At 35.1% G+C, this 19,349-nt stretch overlaps 1 protein-coding gene across 7 annotated transcripts in view; it reads right to left on the bottom strand.

Moving 5' to 3' along the window:
• The window catches only part of PIBF1 (progesterone immunomodulatory binding factor 1), a 107,835-nt gene that overhangs the window by 60,269 nt on the left and 28,217 nt on the right, over positions 1–19,349 (bottom strand). For all 7 annotated transcript variants that reach the window (XM_032099941.1, XM_032099939.1, XM_032099943.1 and 4 more), the window contains exon 10: positions 17,200–17,298. In XM_032099941.1, coding sequence (XP_031955832.1) covers positions 17,200–17,298 — 99 coding nt within the window. The remainder of the gene's footprint in view (positions 1–17,199; positions 17,299–19,349) is intronic.

The raw sequence follows: 19,349 nt of genomic DNA, 5'->3' as shown, positions 1-19,349 counted from the left end.
TTTTTTTTTACTTTGGCCTAAGATAACTACTGTTTGAGTGTTTTCCTAAAACACTACATTTCTCAGCTGTAACAGCATCTGTCATTCTTGGCATGGAAGCAAGCTCTTATACGAATGTGAGCAATCTTTTTTTGCTTCTTTAGAAATGCAGGGTATGTTCAACAACTGTACTATGGATCTATAGGAATCTAAAGCATGTGTTTAAAGAAATTCAATGCATCTCTCAGATCATGATCAAATACATGCAATGCAATAAGATTAATAAAATAAACAGCAGACTGAAGTATTTGTACTCTTACAGAGACATCAAACAGCACCATAAACTTTGTGGACAGGAAAGTAATTAAAATATACACTAGAAGGAGAATTATAACTTGCATATTCACTTTAATACAGAAAAGTTTATTGCTACTGCAAATATTTTGGTCAGACTTTATACTTTAAATTGCAACAACAAAAGCAACAATAATCAGTGCTTTGGTATTATTCTCCTATGAATTTCCATTTCTACAGCTCTAGTGGCATTTACAGGTCTCATTTTGAATTTCTCACTCACTTCAAATCAGTTTATGCAGCTTCAAAAAAAAAAGAAATGCACAGCTTGTGACTGTTGAAAAGAATACTAAACAGCAAAATAAAGTTTAAGAAAAGAAAAAAGGAAGAAGAGAGACCATTTGACACTGAAGTGACTCAAGAAGAGAAAAGAAACCTTTCTACAGTACTATTTAAAATATGTTTCTTTCACTCTTTGTGTTCAAGAGTTTCGCTATGGAGTTTCAATAGCAAAATTTTATATGTGTGTCAAATAGACTGTGTTTAAAAATAAATTTTTTTCAAGTTTTTTTTCAAAGTATTGTTACTTCTATAAGTATTATTAGTTCTCAAAGTATTATCATTATTAGCATGCAATTTCTGAAACTGTAATTTGAAAAAAACCTACAAAAATGGCAAAAGGAAGAGGGCTTGAGCACAATTCAGTTGGTAGGGATATAACTTACATTTGTGTGAAGACCTAGAAAACTATTTATATGCATCAGTGTTGTATTGGCAAAACCTATTCTTCTTTCATTTGGAACAATCACATTTCAGTAACCTTCTTATTTCCTTATTTTAGGAGATTCTCCTTCATTATATTCCCTCCACAAACTGATACACAAACTTATTTTTAATTTTGAAAAATATGGTTCTATCTTTCAAACAAATTCAGTTTAGAAGATTGTTTTTAAATGGTTCATTTCCTATTTTAGCATTAAAATGGGAGTAACAAAACAATGACTACTTTCTAACCATATTCAAGATCACTGAATTGGTATGAAATGTGCACACGTGCAAGATCAACAAAGAATCTCTTTTCAGTGATTGCACATTTACGTATATAAAGTTATCTGACTGTCATTTCTTAGGAATGTACTTGTACACGAGTAAATGCTCTGGGAGTTTGCATTATGAATCATGCATTATAGTTTGTACTGCTGGCATCTTGGCATCAGTTTGAATATACAAGGATTTATTTTGTAGGGTGGTAACTGGAGTAGGAAGGCCAATGCAAGTAAGCATGAAAGCTGTTTGAACTGTCAACATTATGGAAAACACCTACTAATATGATGACAGAATTTCACTATTTAAGTGATGCTTAAGCATGTCTATTCACTTCATATATGAGCTATAACACATAAATAAAATCTTAAAGTGTGGCAGGCAAGTGAAAGCTAAGTATGTAGTTTGAACTGTAACATAATTTATATTATTGTCTTCCTTAAACACAGAGTGGAGTAAAAAGGCATTCTTACAGATCAAATATTTTCTGTTTAACAGGACACAAAAAGATAATCCATATGACTAGTAATTAGTGAAAACAGATGTGACTAAAATCTATGTATTTCTTAAAGACAAAAAAGGAATATTACTTAACATTTCTGTAACATTTTAATCTGGTAGGTGCTAAATAAGGTGTACAGAAAAGTTAAAATGTAAGCAAAAAAGTTAAAATGTAAGCAAAAAAATTACAGAGCAAACAGTGTAATTTGGTTTTGTTTTTCATCACTAATACAGGAAAAAACTTGCCCTGACAGGTTTGTACTGTTAAACTGTTAAATGATAAGAACAAAGAAACAACTTGCAAGTATTTGCACTTTTCACAAATATTATTTTCCCCCCACAACTCAGTAATGCAAGTTCAATTTGACTAGCATCACACACCAGAGCTAAAATTACAACTTTGAAACCTACTTCCTTTTTTAGCAATTCCATTTTTGCATCCTATTGACACAACACCGAATAGCTGAAGATCTGAAATGTGGATTAAAAACATATTTCAGGAATGATAATAATTCAGAAGTTTGCAGCTCCTTTGTAAGTGTACTCAGCACAGGTTCATTTAAGTGAGTTGTATCTCATGCTGAGTATTTGGAGCAAAAATGACTGCACATCTTCTAGTGATGTGCTTCTCCGAAATGACGGAGGGTGGGATTCTCACAGAACAATAATAATGTAGCACAATCACAAAACTAGTAAGAATGTATATATGGGTGGAAGACTTAGAGCAGGGCTAGGAAACTTAAGGTGATGGTGCTATTCATCCAGACTCCTGAAAGACAGAGCAGACTGATGAGAAGGATCTAGATTTCTAACATGAGATTAAGATAACTAAACTGCTAACATGGCTCAGTTATGCAAAAGACACAAAGTTCCAGGAATCCCTAAGGTACATCTAGTGGAAATTATGATATCATCTGAGATAGAGCAGGAAATCATCTGAAACATTATTCAGAATTCCAGTTATCTGTGTTAAAGTGAGGTCAAGATTAAAAGAAATGGTACTCAGATGTCCAAGAGAACAAGGAATCTATCCCATGAGAAGTCAAATAAGATACAACCTAGAAAAAACAAAGTCTGACTAAGATTTTAAGGGGACAAAACAATAGATAAATTTGACTAATGCTATCATTGGAACACTGTGATATAAACCAGGAGAAAATAATCTTGAAACAGAAATTAAAACCCCATCTGAACATAACAACTAGAATGTCTTTCACTAGGAACAGTACAGTTCAGAGTTTAATTTCTAAAAAGATGGTTACATGAAATGACAAAATAATCAATGATCCAAAAGGCTTACTCTAAAAATGATGTTTATAAACCTTATAGGTAACTACTAACCACATTTGTAAGGTTTTCAGTTTTTTCTTCATTTAATAATGGAAAAAGAAGTATAAAAAAGACAATTACACAGCTAGAAGATTCTGAATGTTATATTTTAATTGCATTTTTAAAATTTGTTGAGAATTTGTTTGACTTTCACCAAAAAAATCCCCAAATTTGCTTATTTTTCCTCTTTTGTGGCATTTTGTTAAACTTATGCATCATGTATATCAAGACTTGTTGCAAACAGTTCTGGACAAATTGGCATAACTTCCAGGTAACACCAAAACCTGTTTAAATAATTTGGGAGACTGAAAGGGAAAAGGACAAGGGTCTTAAACTTTCTGGTCGAGTGCTCCAATCATGTTATAAAAGAGGCAAAGCTTAAACCATTACCTCTTCTTCTAACAGTGTTCTGGAGTGAACTCAATGATTTTGAATGAGTTAGCCATGTTCTAATAAAAACAGGCCCTTCAGGGACTTGAACAGAGTTCAAGCACCTCCTACCCCTATCAAAATAAGCACTTAGCTTTCCAAACCAGGAGACTTCCGAGCATGCACAAGGACCTCTACCTAAATGTGCTCCAACTCGGAATCATTTTAAGTGCCTCTGAGGTTAGGTGGTGCTTGAGAACAGGAGGTATTGGTGAGAGTTCACTGGAATATCATCAGGGAAAATCTACCCCCAGATATCACTATGACAGCCTGTTGGAAAGTCAATTAACATGTGCAAAACCTGTACTTACCAACCATACATTACATTTTGAGTACACTGTGGTGGAATGGCCCTGGCTGGATCCCAGGTGCCCACTAAAGCCACTCTATCTCTCCCCTCTGCATCTGGACAGGGCAGAAGAAATATAACAAAAGACTCATGCATCAAGATAAGGACAGGGAGAGATCAGTCCCCAGTTACCGTCATAGGCAAAACAGACTTGACTTGGGGAAAAATTAAGTTATTACCAATCAAATCAGAAAAGGGTAATGAGAAACAAAACCAAATCCTAAAATAAATGACGTTCCCCCCATCCCTTCTTTCTTGGATTTAACCTTACTCCTAATTTTCTCTACTTCCATCCTCCCAGCAGTGCAGAAGGACAGGGAATGGGGGCTGCAGTCAAATCATCCCACATTTCTGCCAATCCTCAGTGGAGGACTCCTCACATTCTTCCCCTGCTCCAGCATGGGGTCCCTCCCATGGGAGACAGCCCTCCACAAACTTCTCCAGTGTGGGTCCTTCCCAGGGGTGCAGTCCTTCAGGAACAGACTACTCCCATGGGCACCAGGTGGATTTCTGCTACACCACAGATCTTTTCTGTCCTTTCTCCCCTTTTCTCTAAAAAGACAAATGCAAGTTTCCTCTTCATTTGGGTTTGGCAACTCTTTCTGAGTTACTGCAAGCTAAAAGTTACTGTAGCTAAAATTGAAAATTTTGAAGGAGTATCATATCTTCCTACCTTCCGTAGTTTCATTAACCAGGTCCAATCTTTTGTGTAATTGCATATCTAGACCTACATTGATTGAATTTCTGTCAGTCAAAACACTTCCAATCACGGAAGACAACAGAGATCATTTGAAAAAAAAAAGGAAAAAAGAAGCAGCATATAAGGCATATAGTACCTTGTAACAAAAACATTCCATTTTACAATCGGCCTTAGAGAAATGCTTAAAGGCTTGATGATTCTGCACTGGAGGACTGAGTAAGACTGATGGTAAAGCACAAAAGCTCCAAAACCGATGAATTTCTGAAAAGAGTCTATGCTAAACTCCTTTTACTCAGAAAAGCCATGTGGGACTTGACTTGTGTAGTTTTTGCTGTTTATGATGTGGTTACCTACATCTGAGCCTGTTGTGCAGACTCCCTTTATAAGTCAATGGAAAGAAACAGGTACCCTACAGACATGATTCCATTCCAGCACAGGCATTTAAAATTAGACAAGACTGACGACAGCCACAGTAAACACTGTACTAAAATCCATGCTGCATTTACTTACTTTGGTCAGAAGCAAATGTTTGAACTCATCCAAGCATAACAGTATACTGCATTTTAAAAATAATTCAAAAAATCACAAAATTCTGAAACAGTGGTATGAACAAAACTTCCCTTCCTCTTTTTGATTTTCTCCTTGATGAAAATTTACTGTATTTAGGACCAGTCTGAGGAGGCAGGTGGAGAAGGGTTTTGAAATAGGTTTCCTTTATATTTTATACCACATAACTAAGGGAAAAGGGATTCCAGGAAATCTTTTAATGAAGGACTTAGTAATCCAAGTTTTATATGTTTTCCCCATCATCTTCTGAGTCTAATAAAAAGCTACAGAAATTTTTAAGTGTGATAGTTACAGTAAGACCTTACTCATGACATGATGTTGCATCATGGACAACATACAGGTGGTTAAAGTTGGAAGAGAATAATCAGAGATTTGCAAAGTTATCCCTACCATAACTGACAATACAAATGCTGCCAAAAATTGGAAAATATTTGGGGTGGTATTCAAATCCAGACTGCAGAAATGTGAGTGTATCTAAGCATAGATACACTCACATGTTCACTCACGTGTGAGCAAAGTACCTAAGATCCCATTATATTAAATGTTCCAGATGCCAGGAAGCCAGGACAATGAAGTTAAAATGTAAAATATTCTTTAAATAATAGATGTAACTTTCTCAGAAATGGAACACTGGTCATTTTTGCACTGGGGATTTTGTTTGCTGGGGGTGTTTTTGTTTTTTTTTTTTGTTGTTGTTTTTTTTCCTTTTGAATCTAAACATGCTTTGTCTCCCCCACTTTCCTCCCACTCACACTCCACCGCCGTAACTCCTTAGTTCCTTTTAATCATACAAACTACTTAGTCTTGAGTTTTTTTCTAATAGTTGAACTGTCAAGGTAGCATCAGGAAATAGATTTAAGTAGGGCATGGCATATATAATTTTAAACACATTAAATCACAGTAGAAGGTGGCACTACATTAATTTAAAAAAAGTTACAAAAATGAAAAATTTTAAAATAAAATAGCATGAAAATCCGCAAAATTCAGTTAACGTACTGACGAAAGGTATTACTTGCCTGGCTAAAATATCCAATTAACAACACGTTGTGTGTAAGCTTTAAGGTTTTTTCATAAAAGCATTCTCCCTATTTTACAGGATGGTTAAACCAAAACCTGTTGAAGGCAAGGAAAAAAATCCCCAATAATAAACAACCCAAACCAAAAGACCTATGCAAATGACTTCAGGCTTATCACAAAAGATACTTCTGCATTCTGAAAGGTCTATTCACAGTCTTCATTTTAGTAAAATAATCTTTGGAAGCAGTTTCTAAAACTGGATGTAACATTCATTTACATGCATCTGCCAAGTTTTTAAATGTTTTAGAAGCTAAACTAAAACATGCTGAAAATGACTCATTGTGGTACCAGAATACATACTGTAGGAAATAAGAACTCATTTACAAGTGGGAGAAATACACTCACACTTCATCTGTGGGAATTCACTAGACTTCGCTTCCAGTAAACATTATATTTTAAAATAATCACGGAAAGTATGTTCTTTTAACTGAAGTTTATGAAAAGATTTAGACAGCTGGCATAACAAAAGAGACTTACAAAGATAAATGTAAAACTGTCTTTAAAAATAATTAGTAATTCTGCCAAAAGATATCAATTAAGCAATAAAAAAGGATTCCAATTTTTTTTCCTTATTCTAATGGTTAAACTAAAACTGTTTAATACAGTTGTTCAGTATAAATAGATAACCATTTGAGACAAAGGACAAAAGGAAGATTTGATTATTTTACAAAGTAAGAAAATGCAGGGCAGGGGGACAGCCCTGGCAGGCAAACAAATTACCATAAGGTAGCCCTTTTCTGACTCGGAGCATGTCAACTACTTTTGTAGATCTGCACATTTTAGTAATACAGCTACCTTGCAGCAAATGCACTACTTCAAAAAGTTTCTTCTTTCTTTGAAATGAAGTCATCTGGCACAGAAAAAATAAACCTGAAATATACCCCATTTATTTATGCGTATAGAGTACTTTGAAAACAACAAAAAAGAACTCTGACACAGACAATTAGACCCAGATTTCACAACTTGTGACTGGGAGCAGTGTCATAAAGGACAAACCTAAAATCAAAAAACCCAGCCTCACTAGCTTCCATAAAGTACCTATCTGTAAAAACAAAAACCTTCTAGAGGAACATGCAAGAGACAATAAAGATACAGGATTTCCTCACCTGGTTTCAGGTCTAAAAATCTTAGAAATAAGATATCAATAAAGGCTATATTCCAGCAATACCGGGCATTTCACAGACAAGAGATTTTCATTGACCACACTTTACTTGCTCTTTACCATTCAGAGAAACCCTCTGTCACGAGTGTACTCTGAGGTTTAGGAGTCAGTTAATTACCTGAACCGAGCAGCTTATCAAGACAAGGGAAAGACTATGGTTTCTAATTATTTTCATCTACTTACAGTACTATTTTGCACAAATAAAACCTTTTCCCCTTCCCATAGTGTTTTGAGTGGGACAAATTCTTTCATTCTCTATAACCCACAACCAATTCTAGTGACCCCAGCAATACATCCAAGATAAAATGGGAAGATTTAGCTTTTTGAAGCATGTTGAAACTTATGATCTAGATTACATTTCTGGAATGGAAAAGCTTAAGATCTTAAAAAAATCAGAGCAAACATTAAGCAAAATTTCAGAAGGGATGAATCAGTGCACTTCTGTATCTGTTTATCCATGGCAACACTTTCCATGAAACAATTAGAATATCTATGAAAACAATTTCAGATGGCAAGTTCCACATCAAAGCTTAAACTAGATTATATACATACACATGCAGCAGTATTTATATTAAAATGTTAGCCAAGAGCTGCAGCATTTTGACAACATATCCAATTTTTAATTTTAGAAGAGATGTACAAATAGGCTTGTAAGTACAAGTATGTACACTTTACATGTACATTATGAAATCCAACATTTTATATAAAGACTAAATGCCTGACAGGTTTTATGTAACGCCCAAGCTTCATCTCAAAGGAACCTATTTCTAATTACATTTATTCTTCCGACTAGACTGCCACTTGATGGAAAAAGTTTACCTCCTCTTAAGAGAAAGTTTCTCAATTTTGTTTATTCCACGGGTGAGAAGCTGCAAAACTCTGGCAATTTTTTTTGCTGCTGGAGTACCTCAAAGGGACACACACCCAGAGTGCACCTTCTCCACGCTTGATGAGTCAGCGGGGTGGTCTGTGCAGCAATGTCTTGACTTGACAACATTTGTTTCCTTGCTAGTACAAAAACCTACTGTTAAATAGGGCTCACAAGAAAGGGTTGGCAGTATAGACACATGAACAGGATCTTTATGGATTCTGCCCAGTGGTAAGAACTGCAAGAGCCCTGTATTGTTAGTCATAAAGCTCCTTGATTTAGTCTTTCGTATATACCCCTCCTTTCCATCTTGGTTGGGTTTATTCAGTCCCCAGGTTCTCTGTCCTTGCTGCCTCTCACCACACTCCTCCCACAGAATTAGAAGTCCTCTCCCGGCTCACCAGCAGCCACCCCCAGGAGCAGACTAGCATATCTGCTTTCACACTGTGCTCCCCTTGGGGGCCCATCCAGAACAAATGTTCCCATCTCACATTGGTCTTGCTAAGGTTCTAAGTAACTTTTTTTTAAAAAATCTGAAACCAGCTTCCCCTCACTGATATCATAAATAGCTCAAAGTAGTACCACCCTCTTGGTACCCCCATAATTCAAATGTCATGCCACAGCTAAGTGTCACTATGCCTAAATGATGTTTGGTAAAAATGTTCTAATATCTCACACTGCCACCCTACAGCTACCCAAATCAAGGTATTCCTTAGGAAGCTCTTGAATTCTGGCTACCTGTGCCTTGAACATTAATTGCACATTCATTTTTCTGGTTTCACAGAATATTCTCACAGAATTACCCATACAGTCATATAAGTAGACACATTTGTGCCTTTAGATCATTTAGGTAGAAACACCAACAGCTGTAAAAATTACCCAAGTAGCTTTGCACTGAGTAAGTAAATTGACGGGCATGGCCTTCCCCCTATCCAGTACGTGATGCAATACTTCAGTACTGAACACATACAGTCTCAAAAAAAATTTACTGGTGTCCCTGAATGTTAACAACTCTCTGAGTCAACTGTGACAAAGTCTGGGATACATTCTTCAGGCAATCTTATCTAGAAAAAGACCATACAAAAGGGAAATCAGCCCTCCAATCCCGGTCTTGGCATTCCTTCCTCATCAAGGCACTGGTCACCAGACACGCCAATCTCATGAAGAGAGAAAGCAACAAAACAGCTGCCAAGGACTTGCATGGCTGTTTCACAACTGTGAACAGTGGACTCACCAGCTGTGAGCACTACACATAGATATTGTACATCACTCTATTTTGGGAAGTCCTTGGTGAGTTTAATTAGGCATATTCAATGCTGGATGGACTAAGGTCCAGGGCAAACAGTTTCTTGCGGCTTATGGTGTGAAAGTACCTTGGCTCACTGATGTATATTGTTCTGGGTGCCTGTGCATGAACATACTATGATGGTCCTTCATTTATTCACAGTTCTTCATCCGTTCATTTACAAATTAACTACCTGTGCTCTATTCCAGAACCACACACCGCCATTTTCCCTATCTGTAAGAGTTACACACAACAGCTGCCACCACCACGGAAATGAGGACCAGCCTAATGCTTTCTTCAGTTATATCTAGTATTTTCTCAACAGTTCCAAGGTGATTCTGCAGAAGACAAGCTCTAGCCAAAACTTTGCTCAAAGCTCAAAACTCATCAATGTTAAGTCTTCATATCCAACATTTCAAAGTTTATGATGAGGTTTTAACATCACAAAGCTGTAACTTCCTTCTCACACCACACAAGCATGTATTTGGACCCTGTTCTTCCAAAGTCTGCTAACTGGAAATGAGTATAGCATCACATCCTTTTCCAGGAAGTAATCAGAATGATTTCAACCCCTTTTCCATGGAGTAACCACAGACTGAGAACATAATTACAGAAGATAATTACTATTAAAAGGAAACTTTTATGGTTTTATTAGTCTTTAATATAGTACTACACAAATAGCCATAATTTGAAGATCAACATTTTTGTACAGACACACAGAAAATACAATACCCCTGCTTTGAAGAATTTAGCTTTTGAATTGGCATTATAATACACTGTTTTGGTAAACATACTCAGTTAAAATTCCCTGCCTGTATTTATGGTCATGTTATTATCTGCAACCTATTTTTCTTCTGTATTCTAAAAAACATATATTTGGGAACTTCCTACAAACAGGTTCTTTTCTCACGTGCCATTGAAGTGTTAATGCTTTGGGTTACTTAATGCTGGCAGGGACTTCACACACACATTTAGTCCTTCAAGCTCAGATGGTTAGGAATACTCCACAGACATTATTTGCACAGGTAACCTGATATATGTAATAAACTTTGAAAAATACAAAAAAACCCAGATTAATAATTTCTTCAGATAAAAGCTTTCATTTGTATCTTGTCATTACATCCAGTGTAATGTCCCCTTTTCAAAGCACACGCAGTAAAAAGGTTGAGGAGTTCCCTGTGTTTCATAGTTTCTATTCTACACAGAATGGCTGTAGCATATCACAGGAAAGGCATACGTAGCCTGATAAAGCTGGCTCCAACTGCAGCCAAAAGTGTTTTGAGAAAAGCAAGAAAAACTTCTGCATATTCTGTATTTCTCCCTAATCCTCTGCCACTAGTGTTCAACTATTTCTCACTCGAGCATTTCCTGAAAATGGATATGTTTTCTACCTGTAAAGTGATTCTCAAATTTATCTTGAACTTTTCCAGTCTCGTTTTGAACCCATGTAAAATTTAGTACCTGAAACATGATTTGGTAAGGAGTTACAAAGGACCCCTACTTGTTCATTCTGGCAGTGCTCACCATTAAAGAGAAGTTGGGTGCAGTGAGTCACAAAACTGGGTGTGTACATGAGGAATAGTAACAATCAAAGCAAAATCATGGACTGCAGTGGAAATGTCAACCCAATAATTTAAGAAATATATATAAGCAGCAGCACCACCACCCTTGTAATGCAGAATCCCTCTTTGAAGGAATTTGCAACTGCTTTCAAATTTGTTCTCAAAGGACATTATATATTTCAACCTTTCCAGGGTAGCAAAAAACCCCTTAGGACTTAAAAGAGTAAAGAAATAGTTTCTTAGGTAGTCAGAATAGCCATTGCAGAATTTTAACAATTTGTCTCTACTAATATTTTAAAATTAAAACATTTTGGCTAGAAGGAGATAAAAGGTAAAATGAGAATGTCAAGGCTTATGGAAAATCTTTATGATATGAGGATATGTTGATACTGCAACTTTTCCAAAGCACCCCTCAGAGGCTAAAAATATTTTGTGAGAACTATTTTTTAGGAGCTGGGGCAAGAGCAACTGAAATAAAAGGTTTTTAGAGCTATAAATATAATCATTGAGCATTCCTTGCACAGTAAGAGAACAAACTTCAAAGCCTGTGTTCCAGATGTAATGAAGCTCAGAAAGGTCAGACATCAGACTAACTCAGCATTCCTGTGAGTCTTGATGTAGATAATTCTTCAACATCAAGACAGTTACAGTTACGAAGTGACTGCTTACAGGGCTCAAAGCATTCATTCTGCAAGAACACTATCTTAGCTAAGAATGTAAAATTTTAAGATCCTGATTAGGAATCTAAGAACCAAAACCAACTAGGCATGTCTTAGCAAGTGTGCAGTGCTCCCAACATTACTATTTATCTCTTTCATCAAATCAGTTAATTAGGTTTTTCTCCTCCTGTTAATTAAAATGCATCCTAGAATTATCTGTTAAGATGTAAAGTGTTCAAATGAACATATCCTCAGAAGAAAAGGAAGAGAGTAGGAGCCTCCCTAGTCATTTCTGGAGAAACACAGGATGCATAGACTTTTTTTGTTACGTATTTCAGTGCTGCTTCTACAGCTTGGAAACAAACCAGACCTAGTCACCTGGGAAATGGACTTTTTCTTTGCTTCTCCATCATATTATTGCCCTTGGTTCTTTCACTGACTTTCTTGCGTTGATTCTGAATCTCCAAGAGGGTGTCTTTCAGCAATTTCCATGACATTCATTAATTTTACCCTTTTAGCTGTACCTCATATTTAACTTTCTCATCAGGAGAACAAGATGAAGGTAATTTTATGGGAAATGTACAATAGTTACCTTGGCTAGGGCTGAAATCCAAACAAAGTCTAATAATGCCATTGAAGGGCTTGGCTTTATTCTGATAGAAATTCTAAGTGTTAAAAAATTATGCATACAAATCTTACTACAGAAGTCATAAATTAATACAGCAGCAGCAAATTATTGTTACCAAAAAAGCATTTTGGAAAACACTAAAAATTAATTGAAACTGAAGATTTAAAGTGGTAGTGATTTTCAAGACCTACACAGCTCTTCAATTCAACGGATTACAAGGCACTTCATATACAAACATAGCAGCCATGTGTAGGGAGTAAGAAGTTCTGACATTAGTTTTTATCACAGGGTGATGGCAGCTTTGCCCAAGAAATATTTTGGCCAGCAGTTTTCAGAATGGATTTTTTAAAATTCATTATTGAAATCTTCATTTGATACAAATATTCTTGAAGAGATAACATGCACCTATTTAAATATTACTAGTAACTCCAGCACATACATACATAGAGTTAGTAATTTTAGTATTAGAATCCTGTCACTGAAGTATGCAACACCCAGATTATAAAAAAGTGCTCACAGAAGGGGAAAATAATTAGTTTTAATGTTTCTGTTAACAATGAAAGTATAATGTAATAAATGAAAATCTAATGATGAGGTTCTTGCATGTTCCACAGAGATTCTAAATGCATTCTAACATTTATTTGTTCAGTAAATTTATCCAATTATCTTCGCACCTAAGACAGTCCTCTAGGCTTGTGTACAATTAATAAGACATAGGGACCATAATTTAGTCTAATTTAAAAACCCATTTGATTAATAGAATTTATCCCCTCTCTCCCATCACCTAAAAAGTTTAAGACAGATGACTAATATCAGCATCAACCTCACTCCAGATGAATTCTAAAATGCACCACAATTATGAAGAACGAAAAAAATAGGGATAAAAGATTCAAATTAAAAAGATTATGGAGAGACTAGAATAAATCTCTAAGTTGCGTAGTCAGCTTGCATCTGACTGGAAAGAAAAACATTAAATGTGTAAACACAAACATGCAGACAACTTTTTGCATACTTTTCTTAATCTATGAAACACAGACAAATGTTATCAAGAAATGTCAATGATCTTTATTCAATTTTGTTTTTTATTTGAGAAAAGCATTTCTTAACTTAAATAGTAGAAATACTCCTAAAGATATTTTGACCTGTAGCAAATCATAATATTATAAATTTAATTATAAATTTACATTATAAATTTAATAACTTTAAAAAACTGAGCTATGTACCTCAATCCAGAAATGCTTAAATAATACAAAATACTTTGAAATCTTTATAGAACTAACCTAAGGCTCTAAATGATTTCTGTAGTCATCACCCTGACTTAACACAACTACAGAAATATGGTTTAAAATTCATCATCCGTGCATCTGTGCATATTCAAATAAGACAAAAAAGTACATACTTAAAAATATCCTATTACCCAATGGACAGAGGCAGGAATTTAAACCTCTCACTAGCTTTTACAACACCAAGAGTTTTTATGCATAGTGTCCACTGCGAAGTTGAAGGAATAGCACTGCCATAACACAATTTCCTTGCATACTTGTTTTCCATTCACTGCATACCTATTTTGTTTCTTTCTCTTCATTATTCTACACTTCTCACTTTATCATTACAAAGACAGGAAAAGAAAAATCACTTTACGTACACCATGTGAGCAGCAATCGGCTGTTAAAGAGTACAATTTTTTTTGTCACTAAGAAAAAAAGGTTTTGTAAAATCACACTAACTATGAACTTCCCTTGTGTTCCCAGTAATTCTAGAATTTTTAAGCCAGTTTCCACTGATATAGCTGAGTCCTGGGAAAAGATATTATACTCCTTTTAGAGGAAATTTAAAGGAAGTCAACAATCAAAGGCAAGAGATGGTTCTTGTAAGTGAAGTGCTCTAGTATGAGTTCACCCCATATTAGACCTCTGAGTTCACTTTAAGAAAAGGAACCACTTAAGTTTGACATTGAACCTTACAGGAAACTAGAAAATTTAACCATCAGGAAAAAACCCAACAGCAAACCACAGTGCACTTCTACTTTTTTGGTGTTGGTTTTTTTTGGTTGGTGGTGTCTTGGTGGGTTGGATGTTTTTTCTTTCGGCAATGAGAACAGATTAACAGTCAACAGTTTGAAAATAACACTCGAGGAATATTCAAAAGAAGGAAAAGCTGGAACATATGTAGCATCTATACTTAACTGTGTTGATGATGGAGCTGTTACAAAATTGCTGTCCTCAAATATCAAACAATTTAAGGTTTTTGGCATTGTTATAGGTAAATGAAACATGGATTCTTAGACAGAAATTACAGCTGCATAATGGCAAAGGGAGCAACAAAACTTACGTCCTGACATCACAGTGATCTACTTTAAGGTTGAAACAGCAGATCCTTTCTCAATATAACTCTTTAATGAATATTATCACTTTGGTATTTTCTTGGCATTTGTAAATAGCTGTTCACAGAAAACTACCACAAACGTGTAAAAAAAAAAAGAAAATAACTACACTTGACTAGAAAATTGGGTATTAGTTACACTTCTGATCACAAGATATGCCAGGGGCTTTATTTAACCACCATTCAGGCCAGTCAACATTCCACATACTTCTGAAGCTTTCAAACATGTTTGTTTATACAGATTATGATACCAGTGGTAACTACGATGAGTCACCTTGTTTTTACTAAAGTAGAACAAGCTGTTATAATCACTTAAATACAGAACTGGACAACACAGGTTTTCCTTTTTTATCTTAGGGGGTTTCTGGTGATATTAGAAAATTTCTTTGTTCCACAAAACTGTCACATGTGAGTCCACAGTAAATTCAGAATTTGGAGTCTTTTAAGTTAAGGTATTTATACCATCTCAACATGCCAGTTAGTTACTTTGCAGTTCACTTAGGTAAATGATTTGGAATGTGGAGAAATTCATGGTCTTGACACCTGTAATATGGTTAGAAGTGGGGTAGTTTTGAAGGGAGGCATCTGCATTTCAAAAAAGGCTAGTAAGGGTTTTCCATGTTCCCAAGCAGAAAATAATCTTCTGAGGAACAATCTACTTCTTCAAACTCCAAAACCCAGCATTAATCAACTTATTAATTTATTTAACATGAGGAAAGGAGAGTTTTACTTAATTGGAGGGCTTATCACTCGAAAAAGCTGTAAGAGCACAGAAGCTTAAGTTTATCAAACAAGATTCCTATATTTCTAATAGCAGGGGAACTTTCCTCCTCAAAATAAAGCAACAATATGAAAAAATGACACATTACTTGAGTGGGAATACAGCTGAACAGAAAAGTATTTCGTCCATGGTTCTTAAGTTTAAAAGCAAATACAGAAGAATCGCAAAGTTAGTATTTTTATTAAGTAAAAGTGCAAACTCAAATTATGATATGCAAGACTGATTTTCAAGAGTTTCTAGTGCATATATGAAATCCCCATGTCTTAGTATATCTTACCACAGTGAAACGTACGAGTCTCATTAGAAAAAAACCCATGTTGACTCATATTAGCATTTTATTTTGACTCAGGAGATCTGCTTCAAACAAGTTTCCTGGTCCTCCCCACTTAAACAGCTTTGATTTCCACATTGTGGAGTCATCATCTCAGAGTTTGCAAACTGAATTCCTTTTTGACAACCCAACAACCCCTACAATGTGCTCTAACCACTAAAAGGCATTCTGCACCCTTGGGCCTGTTCAGCTGAACTAGAATTAATCTGAAATCAAGCCCCTTAAACTCATAGTGGATATCAAGTCCTCTGACCCATCTCATTTGCTCTAGAATTACCCCTATTGTTTCACATCATCAGTTAGAAATCACATTTTTTCAGTCCTTAGGCAATGCTATTTCTTCGGTAGTATCACCACTGCAATTTAGAAGCTAGACATAAAAATTAAAAGCTTTAATAAATTTGTTCCTATGCTTAAGTTAACAACATTTTAACTGATTACTACTTGTAATTAAAAATGCTTTAGAGCAAAGAAGGTTCATCTAGTACTTCCTTAGAGTAGATGACTAGTAGCACAGTCAGTTAATGAACTGATCTCTTCCTTTAAAAAAAAAATTGTATTAAACAACAAACTAAATCCAAAATTAAAGACACATGACAAACTTAACCTGAACAACTTTGATTACTGTCCATAGTTTTACATTACCTCATAGTTTACCACAGCTAACATTCTAAATTTACAAAAATTAAGGAAAAGGTATTACGGAACATGAAAGTAACACTGCTTGTAAATAGGCAAAAAATCTACCATAGTTTCTTTCTCCATATGAACAGAATTATACATTTGTATAGACAATAAATTTTACACATGGAGTATGAAAGACTGAAAAGAGACAGTAGTAAGAAAAAAAGTATGTAACAAACATAAATGTTCATGACTGCTCTCTATCCAAACTTCATAAAAACTATTATTGAAGTCATCTTACAAGATGATTTTCTACTTTCAACTAAAGAAAAAAACCCCACAACAGGTTCAGAGTTTGACCACTGCTACTGTACAGTATACAATCCACATTCTTGCTATGAAATGAATAATTATGTTTTCTTGCCTCTAAAGGATTGCAGGAGAAATACCAAACTTTCATCTTGTTACTGCATTGATAACGGGAAAAATGTACTCCCAGAATTAAGTGTGTAACTTCATTTAAACAACGAATTTGTACTTCAATTTGTTCTTTGTAAGCAAAAAGCTAGTCCTTCCTCCTACCTACACCTCCTAGATATAAACACTGTTATACCTTTAGATTTTTGTATGTTTTTTAAAGACACTTACTGTTCTAAGAGTTGATCATATTTTCTTAAAGAGTCCTTTTCAGCAATAACTGCTCTTTCTTTTTCAGCAACAGCATTATCTCTTGCTTCTCTCAAATTTCTGAAGGAAACAAAAATTATTCTGTTAAGAATCTGTTAGAAAAAAGACTGGTTTGCTTCATTAATTACTGCTCTCTGATCTGAACTTCAATACTACATTCTTCAATTCTCACAGAATGACAGAAGGGTCTGTCTATCTATTCACCTATTTAGTACAGAGCGTTTACTTAAGGTTACTTTCATATATACCAGCAAAGCTTCCAGTTCTGAAATTCTAAAAAACAATTCTCAAATCACCTATTCATATGTGGAAACATGTAACTCTAATTATTCTAGAATATTAGAACTAAAAATTACTTGTTTTTTGCAGGAATTAAGTAACTTCCACTGATTTTGCTTGGTACTTTGCTAGTAATGGCAGGATTGCTGTCTGCCTAGCGGAGATGATTCACAACTTTTATGAGAGAGAAAGAAAAGTTTAGGTGAGCATAGAAATCCTACTTCCACATACAACTAATTGTCTAGTTACTCTGATAGATAGGTTATTACATATCATTGATGTCTCCTGGGTTTTATTGCTGGCAACGTTTTTGATCTGCGAAGAACCACAAAAGAACGTTTTATTACAATCAATTGATCAATTGATACTTTTTTTTTTAACCAAAGATCAGTCAAGATGTTCAAACTACCTCAATCATTAGTTTACTGACACAAATGAGAACAGCAGGATATTTAGAATAAAACATACAGTTTTTGTGTTAAAAAATTGGCACTAGTTATTAATAGACTGTTATGCTGCAAGCAGGCTACAGATCAACACTGCAGTAGACTGTACTGAGGGGAAGCCCTGCTTAGATACTGTATATAACCTCTGTGTTCAATTTTTAGTGTAACACAGCACCAGCCAATTTACCAGAGCTAACAGTGGTTGTTGAGGATCAGACATCTGTGTTATGACTGTTTTTAAGGATTTTACTCTACTGCCGGTTTGCTTCTATGACGAACATTCATCAGCATTTGGAACATATTAGATGATCTTAAAAGATTCCTTTCAGTTTTGTTTTATCTAAAAGGAATCCTATTCATATGCTACAAACGTGAGCAAATTCAACCACAGCTGCTAGGCAAGCTAAAACCATGGCTAGCAGCAATGACTAGGGGGTTTCACTTCAACACCACGTTCTTCATCTAAACTAAACTGCTAATGTGGATGCAACCAAGATCTTCCCACTGAAGTTTTTTTTTCTCCCTCTCCCCATAGCAGCTTTCTGACTTAAGTCAAAGTGAAATTAAAGTCTCAGGCAAGTTTTGAAGAAAAGTGAAAAGTCAAGATATAAAAGAAAATCATTAAGCCCATGGAAATGTTAACCTAGGTCATTGTATACTAAAGGTATATAATTTTTGGTTTTAAGACTATTTCCTAGAATGAAAGTTATTGGTGGCACTTTTCTGAATTCAAAGGAATTCATACGAACAGGAAACAGTTACTTAGAAAAAATTAACAGCATTATGTAGCAGTTAACTGGCTATTGGAGAAAGATAACATAATTTTCTTTAAAAAATGAGTTACTAGGCAGAATTTAATGCAGAAATTTAGTGCAGAAATTCAGGGAGTGACCTTAAGATCAGATTCTTTAAAACTGACTCATACAAAAATATGGGAACATAGCAATAAATTTCATTAATTTATTAATGATATTTAGATAACAATATTAAGATCAAGCATATTATGTCTTAAGAGTAGGAGTCCAGAGCTGTATCCTTAAGACCAGAGTAGTGGGAGTGGGATAAAAATTAAACAGTAGGAAAGATACAGAGACTCATTTAGAGAATAAACTATTTTGCCTAGCTGAACAACTAATCAATTGAAAATGCAATAGGTGGAAAAAGTACACAAGTGAGGTACTATTCAACCAACAAGACAACAACCACAGATGTGAGGCAAATTCTGTTGAAATACTCTCTTTCCACAGAGCCAGGGCACACACCAGTGATGCTGCCAGATTTTGGTTGTGTGATTGCCATTTCAAAGGAGGTGAAGCAACTACCCAATGGCTGCACATGAGCAGCCTTATCAGGTATCTAGCCAGCCTATCACAAAAGTGAAAGTAA

The sequence above is a fragment of the Corvus moneduloides genome, chromosome 2 (genome assembly GCF_009650955.1).
Source record: "Corvus moneduloides isolate bCorMon1 chromosome 2, bCorMon1.pri, whole genome shotgun sequence".
Lineage (NCBI taxonomy): Eukaryota > Metazoa > Chordata > Aves > Passeriformes > Corvidae > Corvus > Corvus moneduloides.
This window is presented reverse-complemented; position numbering and strand designations above follow the sequence as displayed.